The following is a 21,799-nucleotide window of genomic DNA, read 5'->3' on the forward strand; positions in this document are numbered from 1 at the left end:
AAAGCCAGGGCCAAAAAACAGAGAAGGAGGAACCATGAAGCGGGGAAAGGAGTGAAGGAGATGGAGGCAAACGGAGGAAAGGGAATGGCAATATACCAGCAGGGGAGATGGAGAGACTCCAGTTGCATCGGCCTGAAGCCCATACTGGGCCTCTTGTTGCTCTCGTGCTTGTCACATTGCTGGTGCAAATGGTGTCAAGCCACAACACAACCTGCTGATCCTAAAAAACAGTGCCTTGGGAGCTGTGGGTGCTCAGTGCGCCACTGGATCTGGCTCGCTACTGATAATGTGCTCCTATAGGCAATGCTTTCAACAGGCTTTTTACAGGCTTATTGTGCACTCTGAAGATCTGATCTAAAGACAGCTTGCATTAGTAAGCTTTGTTCACGCAAATAAATGCTTTCAGGATCAATCCTGAAGATAAGACACAAAAGCAAAACTCTAGGACAAGAGAATGGCTTAAGGATTGCTGGAAAGTAAAGGAAGAATGCCTGCTAGGGATGAATTTATAAGGCCAGAGAAAGCATTAGGAGGGCAAGAAGGTAGGAGCTGCCCTACGTGTAAGAGGCAGCCTCAGTGCGGGTACCAGGATAGCCACATGAGATTTGCAGTGTGCAGACCTCTTGCACACAGCGTGGCTGAGGTATGGAGGAGCTGACAATATCCAAGTCCTACCCAAATTCAACAAAAGCAAGGGAAGTGAGTTTAGTGTTGTAAATGTTGCAAAATAGCGTTGTGAAATAGGGCTATGAAGCTGGTGAAGGGTCCAGAGAATAAGTCTGATGAGGAGCAGCTGAGGGAACTGGGGCTGTTTAGCCTGGAGGGAAGGAGGCTGAGGGGAGACCTTATCGCTCTTTACACCTACCTGAAGGGAGATTGTAGGCCGGTGGGGGTCAGTCTCTTCTGCCAAATAACAAGAAACAGGACAAGAGCTTTAGAGATTGGATATTAGGAAAAACTTCTTCACTGAAAAGCTGTTGAAGCACTGGAGCAGGCTGCCTGAGAGGCTGGTGGAATCACCATCCCTGGAGGCGTTTAAGGATGTATAGGTGTGGTGCTTAGGGACATGGTTTAGTGGTGGACTGGGCAGTGCCAGGTTAGCGGTTGGACTCAATGATCTTAAAGGTCTTTTCCAACTAAATGATTCAATGATTCCATGTTTAGTATGATGCTGAGCCTTTGAGAAAGGACTGGGAAGGAACCATGGCCATAATGATGCAGAGAGGCTCCCATCACTTAGAAATGAGTGACGCTAATTGCAGTAACATCAGAAAATGTCATATAAGAGAAAGATCTTTGGCCATGAGAGAGACCCTGTGATAACAAGCCTCTTATTGTAGAGGATGTCATTCAACTGCTGTAAAAGATAGCTCTTACTGACAGAAACATGGACAGGAGCTCTAGACAAGCAGAAAATGAGCTGCTATTTGGGGAACAGAATAAGGCTAAATGACCATAACACAGCCGGGAAATGGTAGGGACATGACTAAAAACATGAAGCGAGTCTCTTAGCTAAGATTAAACCAACATGATTCATAGATCATTTTTGTGAAATCTCTACACAATTTCATACGGTGAAATCTTTTCTGCTGAAAGTTGTTTGTCTGAAAGGTAGTTATAATGCTGTCCAGAGATATTTCAGTGTTAAAAGAGATTTTTTCCCCCAGCAGTTAGCTTTGGCAGAACAACCTGGGCTCAGCTCCAGGCCAGTTCTTTTCCTGTCACTCATCCTCTCTAGCAGATTCTGCAAGTCTAATTAGCAACACAGGCTTTGGCCCTTTTGTTGGCATAACGATGTTGTGACCTTTAGCGATGCTTCTCATAGCCTTCTAGTAGCCCTCATGCAGCCTGGTGGCTTTCCAAGAGCCTGAGCAGTTGGGAAAGCAGCAGACAGCCCTCTTGCTGGTGCTTCAGATCTCAGCTCCTTCCTGTAGGACTTCTGGCACTGTGGATTTAACAGGAGTAAAAAGCTTTGCAAACCCTGCGGGATTTGCACATGGCTGACTGCAAACAGGTCTGCAAGGTGAGAAAGGTTTTATTTTTATATTGCTGCTCTTTGAAGTGAAATTCCTTTGAGGTGATTTGTCCTGGAGATTAACAAAAATAAGTATTTGAGTCTTTGACTGGCACACAGACATTTTTACAGTGAATTACAATATTGGAGTGCTCTGTAGGAAGTCCTGCAATAAAGCTTTCTACTTTGCTGCTTTCACTGTGACTGTATGCATGCTTTGACCTACACTTATTTGCCATTTTCTTGTCACACTTCGCATTGTGTCCCAAAGCCTCATCAGCTTTATTTAAGGGATTATTTGGGACGTTTTGCAAAATTCCTGTTGCACAAACCCAGTCCCCAAAAGACTGTTGTGCATGCATGAACTCTCATGTGGAAAACCATACCTGTCTGCTCACCCTTTTTCAGGGGCGTTGTGTCTCATGCTAGAATGGCTGCCTTGGGGGACCTGCTGTGCCAAAAATTGTGACAGAGAAAGTGTCTGACCCTGTGGCCCCCATTCACCCCATCCACCACATCAGCAAGAAAGCAAAGGCTGTGGGCTCAGCTGGATTTATTCGGATGAAAGGACAAGCCCTGGGGCTGAAAACCGCGGAGCAAATGGTGAGTTTTAATTTAAAAGCAGAGTTCAGAGCAAGTGAGTCTCCTTGGAAGAAACTAACACTTGCAGCACAGCACCCCATCCAAAGAAACAAGCCAAAAAGCCTATGTATTTCCTGTCAGCTGCACCATAAGAATCAGAAGCAGAGCTGGAAAGGTCTGTCAGGGACGGCAGGACACTGGCAACACACCCAAGGTGGCAGCTCTCCGCAGCAGGTGCCTGTGCTGCCTGCCAACACCGGTGGCTGGCACAGAGCCCTGACAGTAGGGCAAGGGGATGGTCTTGTGCCCCGAAAGGGCCTCTGGGGGCTAGGGAGGCCATAGGTGCAAAGCAAGCCAGCCTGAATATCCTGTGGTGGTGCGGAGCCAGCCTTTCCCACTTCAAATAGATTTCCCCCCTCAGTCTCCACCGAGGCTCCCTTCAGAATGTAAAGGCTGCAGTGAAGGGATGAATTTCCAACCTGGTCCTTACCACAAGCTGTATGGAGCAAGAGATAACAGTGCCTAGGGAGGAGTAACAAAGTCATTTGCTATAACTTCTTCTGCATAATGGATATTCAGGGCTGAGTGTTGAAGGGAGGGTAAACAGAGTCAATAACAAAATGTTCAGGAGCAATCTTCACTGCAAGCTTTTTCTGAAGTTCTATAGCACCCTGCCTTGCTCTGTGTCCTTCCAGGATCTAATTCTATGAAAGCAGGCATTGACTTTAATTGAAATGCAAGGGGACCGTGCCTACTTCAAAACTGTCTTACATGATCAGCATCTTAATGTATAGGGACCTACACATGAGAGCAAAAAGGCTGTACCTCTAAGATGACATGCCCTGCCATACGCAGATGCCCGATCCTGTTGGGCAAACATGACCTTCCACTTCAGGGCTGCAGTGGAGAGCATGACCATGATCCCAGGAGGTCAATGGGAATAACTCTGTACGCAGCACCTACAGGAGGACTGTACAAATATTGCACCCAGTCCTGATGTCAATCCTGAGAAAGCAGTGAAGGGACAGAGGAAAACAAGCAAATGACTAAATCAAGGCTTGGGAAAGATGCTACACTGGGAAATATAAAGAGATTAATCTTCTAAATATATCTAAGCAGACATGAAAAGGGGGCTTGATCCACCTGCAAAGACATGGATGGAGAAGAGACAGGCTAGCACAGAACAGGACCAAATGCATGGAAGCCAAACTAGTCACAATCCTATTCTGAGTTTATTTGACACTGAAGGTAATTATCATAAATTAGAGGTTCAGTGTACAATTCATACAGAAGGCTTTGTTGTTTGTGCTTAGCAGGAAATCAGATGGATGACCATAATCATCCTTTTTGTCTTTACAAATTATAAGGCCATTAAAACCATTGGTCTCTCACAGCCCAGCCCATCGCAGGGGAAAGCGAGCACTGTGCTGGGCACCACACTGCTGATGGACAACCTTACAGACACATGCCAGCTCTGCTCCTCTCTCCCCATCAGCCCTCCTTAGCATCAGTACTGCTCTACTGCAGCAGAAATAGGCCAGAAATGACCTCCCAGGCCAGCATGGTCCTGTTGGGAGGGTGGTGAGCAGAACTTCTCAGAGCTGCCACACCTTGGGGCTTCCCGACAGGCTTGTCCTGGCACAATCACACTGTATATACAAAACACGGCTGAAGAGGTTGTTCCTACACGAACTCAATAGGTATTTCTTTTCCATTTTCACGTATTTTTAACTCTCTGCTGCTGTGATATGTTACATTGTCACTTAATTGCACTGACACTGTTAAGCGTTTGGTGCAGTGGGAGTTTTCGTTAAAGATGTTAAACAAGAGCACAGCTGTGTGTACACGCTCCTCTCTGCTGGATGCTTTTCAGCCTAAATGGTGGTACCTTGCTTCTCATCCCTTTATTTTGCTACAGCCAGCATATCAGCCCTGCTGCCACTGTCACTAAGCCTCAGCAAAAACAGAGGTTTTGTGGCTGTCTTTTATCCATACTGTCTCTGGTAACACATCCCCCGGGGGCTGATCATGAACAGAGCCACCCCATTCACCTTCCCAGTTACACCTCCACAAAGGTGGTGTCACTACTAAAGCCATTTCCTATGTATAAAATGGCTCATGGACCCCCAAGTGCCAACGGGGACAGAGTCGCAGTCACTCTGTAATGTAGCCCTGACTTGCTACAAGGGGCTAGAGGAAGACAAAAAGGCACTGCACTTTCCACCCCTTCCACCTCTCAGTCACCTTTCCTGAAGGCTAACAGCAGTGGTTTGAATTCCTCAGGACTGCGACATTCCTGCATTCCTATCCCCATACACTTCAAGGTATTGATGGTGATACGGAGTCATTACAGAACAGAAAGAGTACAGCATCGGTACAGCAAAGCAGATACAACATAGGTTCAGTCTGTCTCAAGAACAAGTACACAACATTTGAATAGAAAACTAAATGTGTCAGCTATATTCTCCAAAAGAAACCCAAAGGATTTTACCTCTAGGTGTACCTTATTATATGCCTAAGTATAAAAATCCTCATACAAAGTTCCAAACTTTGTTTCCCAAATAGAATATAAGTAATCAGAACTGAGCTTTAGCAAAAAAACCTTCCTCAACTCAAAACCTCCTAAAATGGCTGTCTACAAGATAGTGGGAGCGAAATGTCATAGTCTTTTTGTGAGAGAGAGAGAGAAAGAGAGAAGAATAGACAATATTTTAAATAATTTTGAATATCTTAAATCAATACACTAAATGCTCTGTTTCCTCTGCTAGCTGACCATATTCTTGAAGTTTGCAAAGATACTTGACTTTTTCCCTCTCAAAAGCTCTATAAAACAAATGGCATGGGAATAATAAAATAACTTCTAAATGTTTTCATTTGAGATCTCAAGTCAATCTAATCTCCAGTGAATTCAACAATTTCCTCTCAAGTTTCATGTAGGTACTCTACCACATTTTAATCCACAATAAATATAAGCAAATGCTTCTTTTTTTGCACCCTTTCAAACTCTGAAATACCTCACAAACCCATTTTTTGGGAGGGAGCAACAATTTTTACTGTAGAAAATGCATTAAAACTTATTCATTGGCAAAAAAAGCAACAGAAAATATTTTTGACTGAGAGATCATGATCTGCAAATGCAAACTCTAATTATCTTTTAGTCATTATATCTTCACCTGAAACATTACATTTATCCAGACTGTAGCTATTTAAATATAAAAAAAAAAGAGACTCACCTGCCTTTTTTGTATACCTCATGTATTTCTTTTCCTTGTCGGTGGGCTCTGCATTCAGTGGATAAAACCCATCCCCACAACAGGAGGAAGATGCTAAAATGCATTTTATGGACAGTCAACATGTTACCTGAAGGTTCTGTATCCAGAAATAGTCCATACAAGAAGAAGAAAACAAAAATGTAGATCCTGTTCCTCTTTTTAAGTCATTATCAGTCTGATTGTTATTGCAAGGATGTTTACTCATACAAAAAATCATCCTGCAGTATTTAATCTGGACAGTGGGGAAAGCAATTTCCACTAAACCTATAAATCCTTCTACGTCAGATGGCAGGGATTTTCTAGCAGTGTTGAATTCACGTATTCTCAGAGAACAATTACTTTTTGTCTAAACAGGCTATTTTATTAATTGGTTGAAACTGAACCCTTTTCAAGTACCTGTGGGATTTGGCATATATGTGTATTTCTGCCTGGATAACCAAAAAAAGTGCAGTTGGTCAGGCAGGTGTCATTAATCATTCTTTAATCACCAAACTTATCTGTGTAGCAGTGATGTTTGTTAGAAGCATTGCAATAGCCTGAGAACTGTTAATAAACGTGTATCAGTTTCCAGCAAAAACTCATTTCCATGTAGCTCTAGAAACAGTATTTTGTTCCCGTGTGGTTTTTTATAGTACTTTAACATACAGTGGTACTGTGGCTGGAGTGGTGGGCGCTTTCAGGACTTGTGACACGTACCTCACTTCTCTGCTGAGCAGGGTCTCTGGAAAGTATCCCGCTGTACGGAGGACGGGGGAAGGGTGTCATGGGGGAGATGGTTCTCCTCTCTGCTCAGGGCTGTTTGGAGGGACTCTGCTGAAGCAGAGCAGCAAGCGCTAGAGCTGCAGGAGAGCTTGGGGGGCTGGTGTGCTGGCTCTCATGGGGCTGACAAAATCCTCATTGGTGCTGAAGAAAATAAAACAGCATGGGTAGAAACACCTGGTCAAGCCAGCCACATTGCCCATCTCTTTGGAGCTCAGCCCCTCCCTGCATAACCCACAGCTCTGTGTTTACCCTCCCTCTCCCCTGTGCCTCCCCACCCAAGGCCTTACAGCTCTGGTCCCACCTGTGCCTTATGGAGCCCCCTGTGCCCTGCAGACACCACTAGCCTTGTCCCACCCCTTTGCTGACAAGGCTCTTCTTCCTCTACCTGCTGCCCATGGATTTCTATTTTTGAGCACTTTGTCAAGTCACCCATCTCTTTCCATGAAAGCCCTTTCTAAAAGCCCTGGGGAGCAGATCTCTGCCTGGTCTAAGCTGCCATGGCTCTGTTGACTTCAGTGAGCATTTACACTGCCTCAGGAGCCACAGGAACAACACATTGCAAGCCGCTGAAATTTAATTCAATCAATCAAGATTGAATTTAATGATTTGCTGGGCTAAAACTTTTCCTGCACAAAGTCACACAGGCTTCAAGAGATGGACAATCAATCACCAGCAGTTTATTGCAATGGTTAATCAATGTTGCAGTTCAAAGAAGTTGTACCCATCTTTGAAAATTACCTGCATTCAGTTTGCACTGATTCACGCATCCTTCTCAAGAAGAATAAAAAGTACCTTAATAACTGTTCTTTTCATCTGTAGTGACATTAGAAATACTCTTCTCAGTCTTTGCAATAATCTATATAAAGTTTTATGATGTCTTTCATCAAAGGAACTTTTTCTTCTCTTTGAAATACATTTTTGTTACTTCACATTTAAAAAAAAAGGCTAGTTCCTTGCTTACTCATCAGAGGAACAATGGGGATTGACAAGCGATGGACAACTACGAATTCACTTAGCTGCCCTGGGAAAGCTGTAGGTCCCTTGGTACATGTGAGGAGGGGAGGGAAACATTCGTCTTCTCATTAATAGAGGCAATTTTCTAAAAGAAGATATAAAGAAGCCCCAAAAATGTGTTCAATTCTCCTTTTTTTAGATTGTTGTTCCTAACAACAGTCTAGTTCTAGTTAGAACTAGAAACAATAGTTCAAGTATGAGCTATTAATAGAAAAATCCTGGAACAAATCATCAGACAACTTCTAAACTCCTGGAAGAAAATGACTGGCTGAGGGATAGACAGGAGCTCATGAGGAACAAACACGTTGAACAAACTTCACCTCTTTCCCTAACGGGCCAACAGGCTTCATAGCTTGGGGAGAAGCAGTAGGTTTAGATAAGCTTTCAACACCATCTCACGCAACATTCTCATAGGCAAGACAGCATGCTCTTGAAATGTTTGTAGGACCGATGCAGAACATTGCTGGCTTTAACTCAAGTTTGTCTTGCTGTATCTCAAGAGAAGTTATCCGTGGCTCACTAACATGCAAGAAAGTAGCAAGTTCTGCAAATGATCTGCAAGGAAGCTGTGAATCATCTGGGTGCATAACCCGAGGTGAAGGCTTGAAAGGGTGGAAATGGCACAGTATATGTCTTCAGGTATGCAAAAGTCGCTTCAAAGAGGAAAACATACTCTGTTCCAAATGGCTGTGACATACAGAACAAAAAGTAATGGGCTCAGAGATTAGTAAGGGGAAAATAACGTTAGATATTACATTAGCTACTAGGAATATTTTCAAACAATGAGGACAGAGAAGCATTGCAGTAGATTACACATGAAGAGTTTTTAATTACTAACATTAGAAAAAATTAAGACAGGTATAGCTGATCTTGTCTTAGGACCAAAGGTTAGACTATATTACTTCTCAGGGTCACTTCCAGCACTATTTCTTTCTGATTTTCCTAGAGGAAAAATGGTGGAAAGTTGGCATAAGAGAACTAGAACAAATGTGAAAAATTCAAACATCCAGAAAAAAGATAAAAGATGGCTATGTGTCTTGTATATGAAAAATACAAGAAAACAGATAAATTGAACAAAATGTATTTTAAAATGTTGTCCTCAAACTTTGCTTAATCTTGAGCTTGATGGAAAATTAATTTTGCCTGCTTTGTCCGTGAGAACAGTATTTTCAACAAGTTCACCTGTTTTTACAGCCTGTAGACTAGCTGTGAGCTAACTGCAGTCTCCTCAGATGACTTTATTATTTAAGCTTATCAGATGATATATTGGGGGAAAGGTCCTAGGGATTTGTGTCAAAATATTTTAAATTTTAATTATTTAGTTTTATTTGATTTGATAATCTCTCAGCATTTTTTTCCTGTTCACCCATCAAATAAGTGTTCACAAATATAAACATACCCTCTGCTTTCCAGATTCCCGTAACAGTAATAACATAAATACTAACCTTCCACGCACAGCTGACAACATTCACCAGATCTCAGAGCAAATCTTAAAATGTCCGTTGAAAGCTGCAATACCATTGACTTTCCTAACTTTCCCTTGACTTTCCTAACTTTAACACCGGTTCTACAGGTAGGAGTAGCCATCCAAATGTGAAATGATTGTGCCAAATCCCTTGTAGATAGTCAGTAGCTGATCCAGGAACAGATCAAGAAGTGAAGATGGACTGTCGATGTGAAGTCAGCTGAGCAACGCTGAGTTTCGCTGTAGGAAAGGCTAACTATTTCCGATTTATGGCTGAAGCCATCTTTCCTGGAATGCTTTTGTGCTTGAAGCCAGATACCAGACTTATTTGGGTCAGAGTAGGAGCTGAATGCAAATGATAATCCATGAGACAAGAAACGATCTCAGGCAGCTGAAACAAATTATATTGAACAGGAAAGGCTGAGTTCTGCTCAAGCAGAAACGAATAAGACTTGAATCCTTCACGTTGGAGGGCAGTCCCCAGCAGCTGCCCTCGCACACAGTGGCTTGGCCTGTCCCCAGGGATGCCACCCCCAGCTCCTGCTTAGCCCAGGGGCCCCACTCAACAGCCACCAGCTGGCGTTGCTTTCCCTGCTCCAGGGCTTTATCACTCTGGTCACTTCATTCCTCAGAAGAGTTCAATGGCACCTTGGACTTTTACTTAGTTACTGAAGCCATCTAAATGCAGCTTTCCCAGACTGCTTGGGACTCTGATCCTGTATTTCCTGGAGTTTCATTAACAAAGGATGATAAGAAATGTCAAAAAGTAAACACTGCATTCCATTTGACCCAACCATATTATTATAATTCATTAAATAAACAAATTTTGAGCCAACAGACATGCTTTTTCCATTTGACCACAGAAAAAGCCAGCTATTTGCCCAATTCTATTTATAACCCATGTATCTCCAAAATGAGAACACAGGAGAAAATACTGAGACCATTTTTTTGCCTTGCTGAACTTGTCAGGAGCAGAAATCCAGGACAAGCAGGAGCCGCCAGCCTCCACAGGAACCCAGGAGTACTTTCAGTGCCCAAGAGGGCAAGGCACGATGCAGCATCTGCCATGGTAACTCCAGCTGAACCACGAACCAGGCCTTTTCTTGTTTAATTAATTACCCAAACCTTCAAATAGTGCAGTAATACACAATATACACCATGTAAAGACCCCTGGAGCTACAAGCAGAGTGCAGCAGCCACATGTGAAAGAACCCCCAGCACTTACATTTTCTAACCACTTCCTAATGGGTGTCTGCCTTTATCTAAAAGCCTTTGATGCAAGTGTGGATGAACGTGTCACCGTTATCTGTACCGTGATTTACACTTGCAGAAGCTGGAGGAGCACCAGGTACCCGTGTAACTGATAGGATGCTGTTTGACTTCTGGAAAGCTCTTTCCCTGGGCAGCTGTGTTTCGTCTCAGAAACAGCACTCTGTGCCTCTAGGGCACACTGGTCAGAGTATAGCTTTTCACTTCTTTCATCGAAGTCATGGGTTCTTGCAGAGGAGTGAAGGCAGTGGGGTGATCAGCATTGATAATGTGCAGCTGTGGCCTGGCCTCAGCGGCAGTGGGTTGATTGACATGGATGATGTGCAGCTGTAGCTCGTTCCTGCTAAGTGATTAAATAGCCCTGAGGGTTGTGGGAGAGGAGTTGGATGGAGGAGGAGGAGTGTGGTCTGGCCTCTGGAGGAAGGAGAAACAGTAGAATCTGACCCATGGTAAAGCCTTGTTGCAGCCTACTAGTTTGTTTGTGCTGCAACAATTGGTGCCGTCAGACTTGAGAAGTCAGGCTTAATATGAAGTTAGTGGGGTTTCTGAACCCATTGCTTATGTCCCTTTTTAACAAGTATACTTCTATTCTTGGGGCACTTCACAGGAGATCCATGCTCCCTCTGTGTTGTGTCAGCTGAATCATTTGTGTGTGTTTGGATATAGGACCATCTCCGAGGAGGATATTAGTACAGATGACAAATAGGATTTGAATGACCTGGGGATAAGTGGCATATTGACTGAGATTCACCACGGTGGTGTCAGCAGAGCTGCTGTCTATTCATAGCGCTTTTTGCATTCCTTAAAATCAGGTGACTCCGGGAAGTTGAGAGGATGAGAGAAGTGTGAATACATGTATTTACACTGAGATGATTAAAACTAAAGAAGCCCACACAGAAGGGGAAAGAAGATAATATTTTCTCTGCAGGCACAAGAGGCAAATACACACTTTTCTGATCTGTAACTCAATGTGCTGTTTGTGGAGAGCAGAGACCAGGAACCGCTTGGCAAGAGCGGGGTGGGGAAGTGTCCAAACAAGAAGATTTTACTTTTCAGTGTTAATCAGTGTATGAGCTGGCATAAATGTGCACCAGGACGGGAATCACACCACTTATACTGACCAAGGATTTCATCGCAAATAGCTCTTGCGCTTCGTTATCACATTTGGTTTTCTGCCCCTCCTCCTTTCTGGTCTCTCTTGCACCCCTTGCTTAAAATATCATATCAGAACAGATTTACTTGCTCTACATGGCAAACCCTGGGGCTTCTCCAGGTAGTGGCAAGGACATTGGTGGACCTCAAGAAATCATAAATACAAATTAATTATTAGATTTCCATGCAACATGAATGACAGAGAGGAGACAAATGCCAACGAACCCATGACCCCAAGCCTTCTTATCACAGAATAGAAATCAGATAGAGGCAAGGCACTGTACATGTGCCTCTAAGCCGCTATAAATCCCTAAATGGATTGTGTACTGTATGAAAGGCAAAGGAAATAGGCCAAGCCTGTACTGGGCAGAAACCTGAAAGGCTACAGCAAACAATGTGCTTGAGTGAATTGGAGTGCTTCAGGACTAATGCGTTCAGCGGCTGTTTCTCTTTGCCAAAATAAACAATGCTACAGCACCCCAACAAGGCACATCTTCAATACCACTCTGGTTTCATTAGAGCTCTTTCCTCAGGGAAGTCTTTGTCCACTGAATGCTTCTTTTCTCCCCACATGATGTGTCTTTGTGCCCGTGGAGACATATTTGAGTTCACAAGTGTCTTTACGTGGCTTTACGCTCTGTCTGAGAGATTATGTGCCTTGCGTGCTGATCTGTGTCCTTTTGTTTCAGCCCCTTCTGCAATTTCACGGAGATGCATTAGCTGGATTAGGTGGCTTTGTGTGTACTTGGCTGTGGGGCACCTGACCTTTTTGCATGGAGGTTCTGCTACTGAAACTGGGAAAAGATACTTTAAAAAGTAAAAGATAAATAGAAGTTTAAAAGACACTTTTGGAAGGATACTTTACTGTTAGCAGTTTAAGCAGGCTAAAATTATTGAAACGTGTAGTAGTGCCTAGTGCAGTCCATTGGAAAGTGTTTTTGTCTGCTATAAGCAGATATACTAGAGGAGGCAGACACGGCGTGCTATGCATGGGAAGGATTCCCCCGACCCTCTCCCGTACGTCCTAATCCCCAGAGCACACAATACACTCACTTACCAGGAGGGACTGCTCCCTTAAAGGGTGTGAATTTAGCTCTGTTGGAAGATCCAGAACTAAAAGCTATGAAAGCATTCAGACTGGATTGAAATGATGCTCTACTTATCCTAGATAGGGACTAATTTCACTCTACTAGATTCTGGTCCTCAGCCATCCTATCCAGCCCACGTCATATTCCCCCTTTTTGCAGTAAGTACATTTCTTACACATAGAATCCCAGCTACAAAGGGGTTCCCAGTTTCCTCTACAGTTCTCACAGCCCATCTGCATCACCCCCATGGGGAATTTCATCAGCGATACGCTAAGGGCCCCTGCCTGTCGAGCAAGAAATAATTCAAAATGCTTTTCAAAAGACAGCAACAAAATGGAAGGACGAAGAGTGATGAGTCAGAAAATCTTGTAAACATCTTGTAAAATCTTGTAAAAATCTTGAGAGTTCAAGGGGACCATCTCGAGGCAAAAGCTAACGCAGATATGGATAACAGCTATGGAACTGTCAATAGCAATTCAGAGAAGACAGAAGTGCTTAATAAGAGAGTTGTTCTGCCAATATTCAGAGGGGATTAAAGGAACAACTGGAGTAATTACAGCCCTCAGCCTGACACTGATCCCAGGCAAAATATTGGAATGGCTGATATGACACTCAATAAATAAAGAGTTAGAGGGTAATTTGATTAATGTCAATTAGCATGGCTTTAAAGAAAAATAGATCTTTCCAAGCTAATCCTTTTTTGATTAATTTAAAATGTGTTTACTGGAGGAAATGAAGCTATGCAATGTGCTTCTGTAAGGCATTTAATGTTACATCACATGGCATGTTGATTAAGAAACTGCAACAATACGGTTTTGAGATAAAATAAGGAAAATACTTTAAAACAGGATTAAAATCCCATATTGAATATGACTGTAAATGGCAAATTGTCATTAGGCAATGCAATTATCTCCCCAAAGAGACTGGTTCTTTATCCTGTTCTGTTCTTGTCAATAAGCAAGAATAAAACACAGACTGCTTCCTGAATAAGCCTGAAGTATATCTGAAAAACTGAAGGATCACCGAGAAGGAGTAAGTGGAGTATCATAGGGAAAGGCCCAGAAACCACTAGTGTCATTTGATTACAGCTTACTGCAAAACGATCCATCTAACAGTCAAGAATGTGGGTCATAAGTTTTGGATAAGGAGGAGAAATTCTGGACATCAACGGAGAATTTTCTTGGAAAATGAGCTGAACTATCTGTAGCTGTTCTGTAGTTGCTATATGAAAAAATGGCCAGAATTTGCTAGCTTGTGTGTTTAAAAAAGGGAATATTGTAAGGGTGTGAAGGTTATGTCACCTTTTTATGTGATGATGCATTTAATCTTGAAAGGGAGAGTTCTGCTCTATGCAGCAAACTAAAGATTTATGAGATCTGTTAAAAGATCCACTGTCTGGAAGACCACAGAAGACAAATCTGAAATAGAGATAAATTCATTATTTATTTTTTTTAATAGTAAAAACTATGTTTATCTCTCTATCAGTGTATTTTTTAAGTGACAATAGTATGATTTTCTAAAGGATATGGGCTGGTTCCCTAGACAGAGGTAAATCTGGGGAAGTCCGATAGCCAGTACTGTAAGGAAGAGCTGATTAGATGATCAAATAATCAACCAGCCAGGCTCAGAACCATCAATTATTGGCACTAGCTAACAGGGAAAATTCCAAACAGTGCTTTTGAAAGACAAATTTGTTTGGATCTGACAGCCTTTGCTGAATTTTGCAGTGATAATTAACCTCAGAGGGCAGTATGTTGTAACAGATTTACAGAATTGCTGGTCACGAAGAGGTTCTTAAGTAATAGATTATAACAATTTGTATTTTTTTTAAATAAAGGCAAATAAATATCACAATATTCTCCATTGGTAGGTGTACTCTGAGGTACATAGTGGTTTGCAGCAAGCTGCTTCTTGGAATCACCCACTTCCATGGGTGGCCATCTGGTGCACCCACCAGCCAGCCACAAATGATCTGTCTGGCCATCACTCACAGGACTCACACATTGCAAATATCACTGCAGCATCACTTCTAACTTCTTCAATCAAACACTAGGCATCTGTACAGCTTATCTTGGATTTATTCATGGATGCACACATAAACAGGACAAGGGAGAGAAGCGTTTTTAAGCTACATAGTCTACTGGCAGCCTCTGTACTGTGCCCAAAGCACTTTGCACCTCCCACTGTGTAAGGAGCGGGGGGATTTGCCTGTTCAAATTCCTTACCTGCAGCATGGACAGCTATATCCAAGCCAGCCATCAGGAGCTGCTGGAGAAGTGTTTCTGGGAAACGGTGCATTTTATCAGGAGGTAGCTGCCTAAGGCAGCTGCATTGCCTTCCAGCAGAGGCTGTTAAGGACAGCAGCCTGGTGCAGCCGGCTGGTGTACAGAGCCGTGGGATCCTCCTCATGGGCTTGTGGCAGTATTTGACTAAGTGTGCAGGGTCAATGATGTGATTAATGTCAGCAAGACCCACCTTTCTACTCTTATTTTGTTCTGACAGAGTCTTGTATGTTGAATGCCTGGAGACAACCTATCCCAGTGGCTTCCTACGTGTTTCCCCTCATTGGAGCCACTGCAACCTTTTACTTTTGGCACAAAGAAATCCAGAAGCTTTTCTTTTCCTTTGTGGATATACTACACAATCTCCAGCTCTATCAATTCTGATATATTTTAAGGTCTTGCACTAACATTGGAACATGGCTGCAGGTCAGGACAGCTCTAACAACAATATTCCTTGACTTTCTGTGCTGAAGTGATGCTAGTCTAATATTTAGATTTACTGAAGCTCTGTGAATTACACACAGTCATTTGGAAAATTACCAGTTGTCTCCTTTTCCTCTGCTCATGATCTTCATTGCTAAAACACTGATGCCTCAAAGCAGCAATAAAAAACAAACTTAAAAGGTATTATGAACTGCACAGAAGCACACTAGGAAGAGAAGAGCAAACAAGAGCCACCAATCTGTAACACGCAACTCTGATTTCAGTGCCCAACTTTTAAAATTTGCTAGATGGGTTATTGCAGATAAACTTGCCTGACACAGTTTCACCACCACAACTGGTACTGTTTACTGCCTCTGGATCTCAAACTGCCTGCAGTCCTTCCAGGTCTCCAGATCTGTCATGAAACAGAAATGCCACAGTAGACATTCTCCACTCTATCTCCCTTCAGCCTGTTGCCAATAAGCATAACCCTACTGGTGTTCAATTGCTCTGTCATCCAGATTTACATAGGTGAACTGGAGTTAATTTAGACCATTTTCTCAACCAACAAATTCCCTGACAAAAATTTTTGCACTGGATAAAGATTGGATTTGGATTCCTTTATTTTATTCTAACTGAAACAATTGCCTGCTTTATTTGAGGTATATGAAGGCAGAGACCCCAGGTGAGATCCCCCATTGCACACACAAGCACTGGTTCCATACAGTCACTTATCCACCCAAGTCCCACCCCAGAATGTGCCTAGGCGCAGCAAAGCACCTTTGCAGCCAGTCACGCTCCACCGAGCTGTTTGCCTCCTCCGTGCTCACCTGAGGAGGTCCCTGCTTCCCAGACCCTTAAGCTGTGGGAGGCTCTGGGCAGCCCCTCATTGCAGCCAGGTGAGCACAGAACTGACTTGCAGGTGAGCTCAGGGAGCCAGATTTAGTGCTCGTTGCTTCCTCGCTGCATTTCAAGGCACAATCACTCTGCAGCCCGGCACCCGGGCAATGAGCAAAGCTTTTTCTTTTATCCCAACATCTAGGGCTCGGGAGAAAGCAAGAAAAGCCTGCACAGATTTCGGAAAGAGCCCTTACATTTATTGTCTCCCAGGATCTCAATTTAGCAGAATATCCATTTGCTCAGTTTGTCTCACTGGTGTTGTTAATGTCTTTATACAAACAGTGGGCTGAATCCACAGTGAAGCGCATTGTGTATCTCCACCAGCTTAGCTTCTGCCCCTTGTTTGCAGGTACCATATGGTGTAATATGGAAGATACAAGACTGTAATTAGGAGAACATTAGTCTGCTTGGAATATTTAACTGAAATAAAATACTAATAAGAGGTCTTGTTTTGCAGCAAGAGACTGCAAGCGTACAGGAATCAACAGAGGATTATGTAGCATAGAAGTGACTGCCATTGGCAAATGAGCAAGCTTAGTATGTCTGTAGAGCTTCTTGAGTATTAGAGCATCCTGCTCATCCCTCTGCAGAATGAGAGAGTTGCTCAAGTGTCAGCACAGACCATTCTTGGAAGTGGCTCATGTCACAGAGGGAAACAAAATTAAAAAAAAAAAAACAACACCCAAAGAAACCAATGAGCTGTTCTGCCAGTCTGACCCAAGAGAAAACTTCCTTCGGTATTACAAAACTGGTGATCAGGCTAATCCTGGGCACACATGAAAAACACATCAGACAGACACCTAAAAGCTTTTCCAGGACAAGTCTGAAAAAGTGACCTTGATGACCGGTATCCTGTCTCCGTTTGTCACCAATCTCTGTTGCACTACAAAACCAAAGCCCCTCCTGCCCTTTCTGTCACCCAAGTAAAATCTATGAAGAAAATCAAGTATGGCAGTGTCCCAGCCTACGAAGGTGACTGGCTCAATACTGAAATATGTCTTAAATCCTTGTGATCCAACTTACAACCATCAGCTTCCCTTACCGCCAGCCTTCCTTGCAGAACCCTTGTAAAGAAACCAAGCAAATGGATGCCCAAAGCCCACAAACTCATCTCCATAAACTCAAAAAGCCCCATCTTGTAACACATTCGCTTCTCTGACCTCACTCCTTGGTGAGTAACACAGATCCTCCACATTACTGATGGAAATCTCGTTTCCGGTTTTGCATTATTCAGTTTTATTCACTTGAACCTGTATCAGTTTACCCTTTGACATCAATAATTCTCTTTGACTGGCATTTATACTTCCTGAAGTGCCCACAGACTGCAATCATATGCCTCCATAGCTGTGATTTTGCAAGGTTCACCAAGACAAGCTCTTTAATTTTCTCCTTGTCAGACAGCCCATCTATTTCCCTAACCATCCTAGCAGTCCGTCCCTACACACCTGCACTTCACGTGCATATTTCTTCAACATAGGTAACCAGAACTGTACAAAATATTAAAAATTAGGTCTTACCAAACACTTTACACCTGGAGATAGTATTTTCTGCCTTTACCAAAGAAGTTACCTGCTAAAGTGTCACTAGCAATCTCTTTAGTATCTGATTTTCCTGGTGCCCTATCAGTAAGGAAGAACAATTCACATCCCTATTAAAGGTAGGGATCCTCTGCTTGACCAGCACAGTCAGATCTCTATCCTCAGCCACTTACAACTGATGAGCCCATCGGTACTTAGGAACTGTGTATCTGACAGTCCAAACTTTGTGCAGGTTCTCCAGGTACACAAGTTTCATCAGCAACAGCAGATCTTTTACCTGATGTCGCACACTATTAGCAGAAGAGCATGGCTGTATAAAGGAACTCATCTGGGCTCTTAGTAGACCTCAAAATGGGGCAAATGGCAAGAGGGGTTTGATGAAATACTGTGTGGCAAAGCCCCAGGGCTGGATGTCAGGGTCTGTTTCCGCTTACAGTGGGGTGTCTCTAGGCAAGGGTGATGTGCACAGCGCTATCCATCCCTTGTGGGTGCTCCAGCAGGGTGATCCTTCTGGTGCTGGGCAGCTTGCTCACAGTCAGGAGGTGCCCCTTTGCCCAGCTTAGCCTTTTATGCTCTTAGTGTTACCTCCATGGAGGCTGCTGAGATGTCTCAGGGATTCTGCTGAGCTACCAAGTCATGACCTTTAGTCCTGTCATTTCCCAAGCTGCGTGTCCACAAGCGGCTGTTTAACTGTCAAGCCTTAGTGGCATCACAGGTTTGTGTTTGGAACAGAGCTTTTGTTAATTTTGGTCTTTATATCATTTAAAATTTTGTATTAGTGTCATTTTGATGTTCCTTTTGCAGCACAAATTAATATTGATCTCCTGAGATTTTACTGAAGAATTTGATAGGCTTTGATTTCACATCCTTTGATTCACACAAGCAACGGGGCTTGGATGTGAGACCATCAGTCTTGGTACCTGATTCCTTGCTATGCCAAGAAATTGTTTGGGAGCCAGACTTCTTACTAACACAATCACTGTCTAGAGCTGAGGTATTTATCCTGTGCCATGGTTTTAATTTCTCCCTTTGGTTTGCAAGAATATTTGAATCTTTATACAAGTATGAACTGATCCTTAGGAAAAAGTCTTTTTTGAATGTTTGAATTCTTTTCTGATGAGCATACAGTGAGGAACAGGCTTGTTTTCCTGCATGATCTACTAAAAAAGTCTTGATGGTACTTTCTGCCTGGGACACCCAACTTAGACCAGGCTTCTCAGGGGCCCGCAGAGTTGAATTTTGGATACCTCCAAGGGTGAAGTTCTCACAGCCTCTCTGAGCAGCTTTCTTCTTGTACCCTGCTGCAGCTTGTGACTATTGCCACTTGCCTTTTGCTGAGCATCACTGAGAACAGGTCTATGACTCTCAGAAAACCTTAAAGCCTCCTGAATGTGCTGTCAACATTGCTGGGTGAAGCAGTGCTTCCTGTGCTGACCTGGGAGTGGTGATTAAGCAGGGAACATCCAGCTCAGCAAGGTCAGAGGTGCCTTGACCTGCCATGAGCAGAAGCTGCACAGGAAAAATAGAATGCCAGATGTTGAAAAGAAAGGCGTACATCACTGGGGTTGTAATGTGGTAGGTGAGCTGCGTCACAGAAAAAGACAGTTCTTTTTTGTAACATCCTCACGTGGCTTCACTGTTGTTTCTTTTCCCTTTCAAACCAGGTCAATGCCAGCTATGTGAATCCATGCACATCCCACTAAAGCAGTCACGTGCAAAGGCCATTGAAAAGCGCCACTGAAGTGTATGAGCAAGCATGAGGTGCAGCACTGGGGGGACTGGGGCACAAAAGGTCCATCAGAAAGATCTCAGCAGCTCACTGAGGGGGAACAGATAGAAAAGGCAGTGTTTATCTTTCATGGCTCTAATTCCAGATAAAACAGAGAAAACTGGATGTACACCTCCTCGCAAGCACACCAACAGAGTGGTAGAGTTTAAAACAGATACACACACAAAAGGGGAAAGCCTCAACAAAAGTAGAAACATAATTAGTACAGGTTTTGCTATGACCATTTTGTGTTCTCACATCATTCCTTTTTTCACATTTGTCCTCTTCACCCTCTCACAGCTAGCACCTCACCTTCTCAGTTCAGCCTCTTGCTCTCATTTCATTGCACATTCAAGACAAGATATGCAGAAGTGAATGAGCCGGAGCAGCAGCAGGTCAAGGCAGCCCTGAGCAGCTGCCTGTCCCTCAGGATATGCATCTGCATCCTGGCTGCCCCACTTATGCCACCAGAGCTGTTTTCTTGTGTCCCACCTGGGACTGGCCTTGGGGACCTTTTGAGATGAGACAGGATGGGAGGTGAGCCTTACACCCAACACTGAAGTCTGTGGCTGTTCCTGTAACTGCAGCCAGGGGATTGCCTGCAATTTTTGTTTCCACTGGGGTGCAGGGACATAGAGGATAAGGAAGAGAAAGGGTAAATTTTTGTTATTGTCCATTCTCTTTTTCTTGTGCTTTTCCATCTAGAATACCAGCTTGATACTTTTTCTTGGCCAAAGTCTCAAGCTATGCAACAGGCAGCTGCACTGGGAAGCAGTGCTAACCCAGGCTGGCTTTCTGCCTCTTGGAGTGCAGTGTGAGCAGTGGTGCAGGCAGTGGCAAGGGAAGGAGTGGGGGCAGCAAGGCATGCAGGTGGGCATTGGTTGGGACCGTGGTGTAAGCAGTCACACAGGCAGGCAGCAGCAGTGCAGACAGGCAGCAGCAGCGCAGGCAGCAGCAATGCAGGCAGCAGCAGTGCAGACAGGCAGCAGCAGCACAGGCAGGCAGCAGCAGCACAGGCAGCAGCAGCACAGGCAGCAGCAGCAGCAGGCAGCAGCAGTGCAGCCAGGCAGCAGCAGCACAGGCAGCAGCAGCAGCAGGCAGCAGCAGCGCAGGCAGGCAGCAGGCAGCAGCAGCGCAGGCAGCAGCAGCAGCAGCAGGCAGCAGCAGCGCAGGCAGCAGCAGCGCAGGCAGCAGCAGCAGCAGCAGGCAGCAGCAGCGCAGGCAGCAGCAGGCAGCAGCAGCGCAGGCAGCAGCAGCACAGGCAGCAGCAGCAGCAGGCAGCAGCAGCGCAGGCAGGCAGCAGGCAGCAGCAGCAGCAGGCAGCAGCAGCGCAGGCAGCAGCAGCAGCAGCAGGCAGCAGCAGCGCAGGCAGCAGCAGGCAGCAGCAGCGCAGGCAGGCTCCCACCTGCTGGGGACACGCAGCTCCACAGCTACTTTTCCCGGCTGCCTGGCAAGAGGGTTCGCGGCGCCTGGCTGGGATGTCCACACTGTGCAGCCCCAGCAGCATCGCCCAGGGGCCAGGGTGGGTCAGGGAAGGGGGGGGGAAGGGGGGGGGGGAGTGGGATGGGGGAGGGGATGTTGTGGAGCAACTTGAGGCTGCTTGTTTGTTGGTCACCCTGAGCAAGCCATGGAGGAGTGGAAAGGGAAGGAGGAATAAAAACAATACGAAAAACTCTTTCCAAGGGGAAAAATCATTTTTACATGAAAAAAACACATGACCAGGAGACTCTGTTTAGTATATGTGTTGCTTTTGAGGGTCTCACTCATGCAATTTGATATATCAGGGAGTTCACCCCAGCATGAAAAGGGACTGTAAGCAGAGGCGTATTTATACCTGGAAGGAAACAACACCTTTCTGGTACCCTCTGGGGAAGGAAGAGGACTGGGGAGGCCCCTCACGGCCAGTGAAACTGCCCAGGGTGGGGGACGCGTGAAAAAAATCCAGGTTGCTACAGTCCACAGCTGCCCTAATGTGTGTGTAACTGGAGACTTTGGGGAGCTGGCTGAGCAGCTTCTGCAAGTAGTAGAACTCACCCAAAGTTGCAAAATCCCAAAAAAAAATACATCTATCTTTTCTTCCCCCTCCCTCTTCAAAAGGCATCACTCTCTAATTATGAAAAGCCACCTAGCATTAGTGATTTTGTTTATGGCTTTGGTCTGAATGGCAGTTTCAAATGAACTCTCAGGCACTTGAAAATGGGCTCAGATTTCTTAGGCCAAATCCTTTCCCCTCCTTCTCTGGCAAAAGTGAATTTGTTATCAGAGGCTTG

At 44.4% G+C, this 21,799-nt stretch overlaps 1 protein-coding gene across 6 annotated transcripts in view; it reads right to left on the reverse strand.

The window, feature by feature from the left end:
- The window catches only part of GABRR1 (gamma-aminobutyric acid type A receptor subunit rho1), a 36,279-nt gene extending 26,613 nt beyond the window's left edge, over window positions 1-9,666 (reverse strand). The window contains exons 1-3 of one of the 6 annotated variants that reach the window (XM_037392631.1): window positions 9,090-9,666; window positions 6,565-6,771; window positions 5,830-5,965 (exon numbers count right to left, since the gene is read on the reverse strand). In XM_037392631.1, coding sequence (XP_037248528.1) covers window positions 5,830-5,951 — 122 coding nt within the window. In that variant the 5' untranslated portion in view covers window positions 5,952-5,965; window positions 6,565-6,771; window positions 9,090-9,666. Of the gene's footprint in view, window positions 1-5,829; window positions 6,536-6,564; window positions 6,772-9,089 lie in introns of those variants that run through there. The other 5 variants (XM_037392633.1, XM_037392635.1, XM_037392636.1 and 2 more) reach the window with 5 other exon arrangements.
- Between the last annotated feature and the right edge of the window lie 12,133 nt (window positions 9,667-21,799).

Source organism: Falco rusticolus, chromosome 6, assembly GCF_015220075.1.
Source record: "Falco rusticolus isolate bFalRus1 chromosome 6, bFalRus1.pri, whole genome shotgun sequence".
NCBI lineage: Eukaryota > Metazoa > Chordata > Aves > Falconiformes > Falconidae > Falco > Falco rusticolus.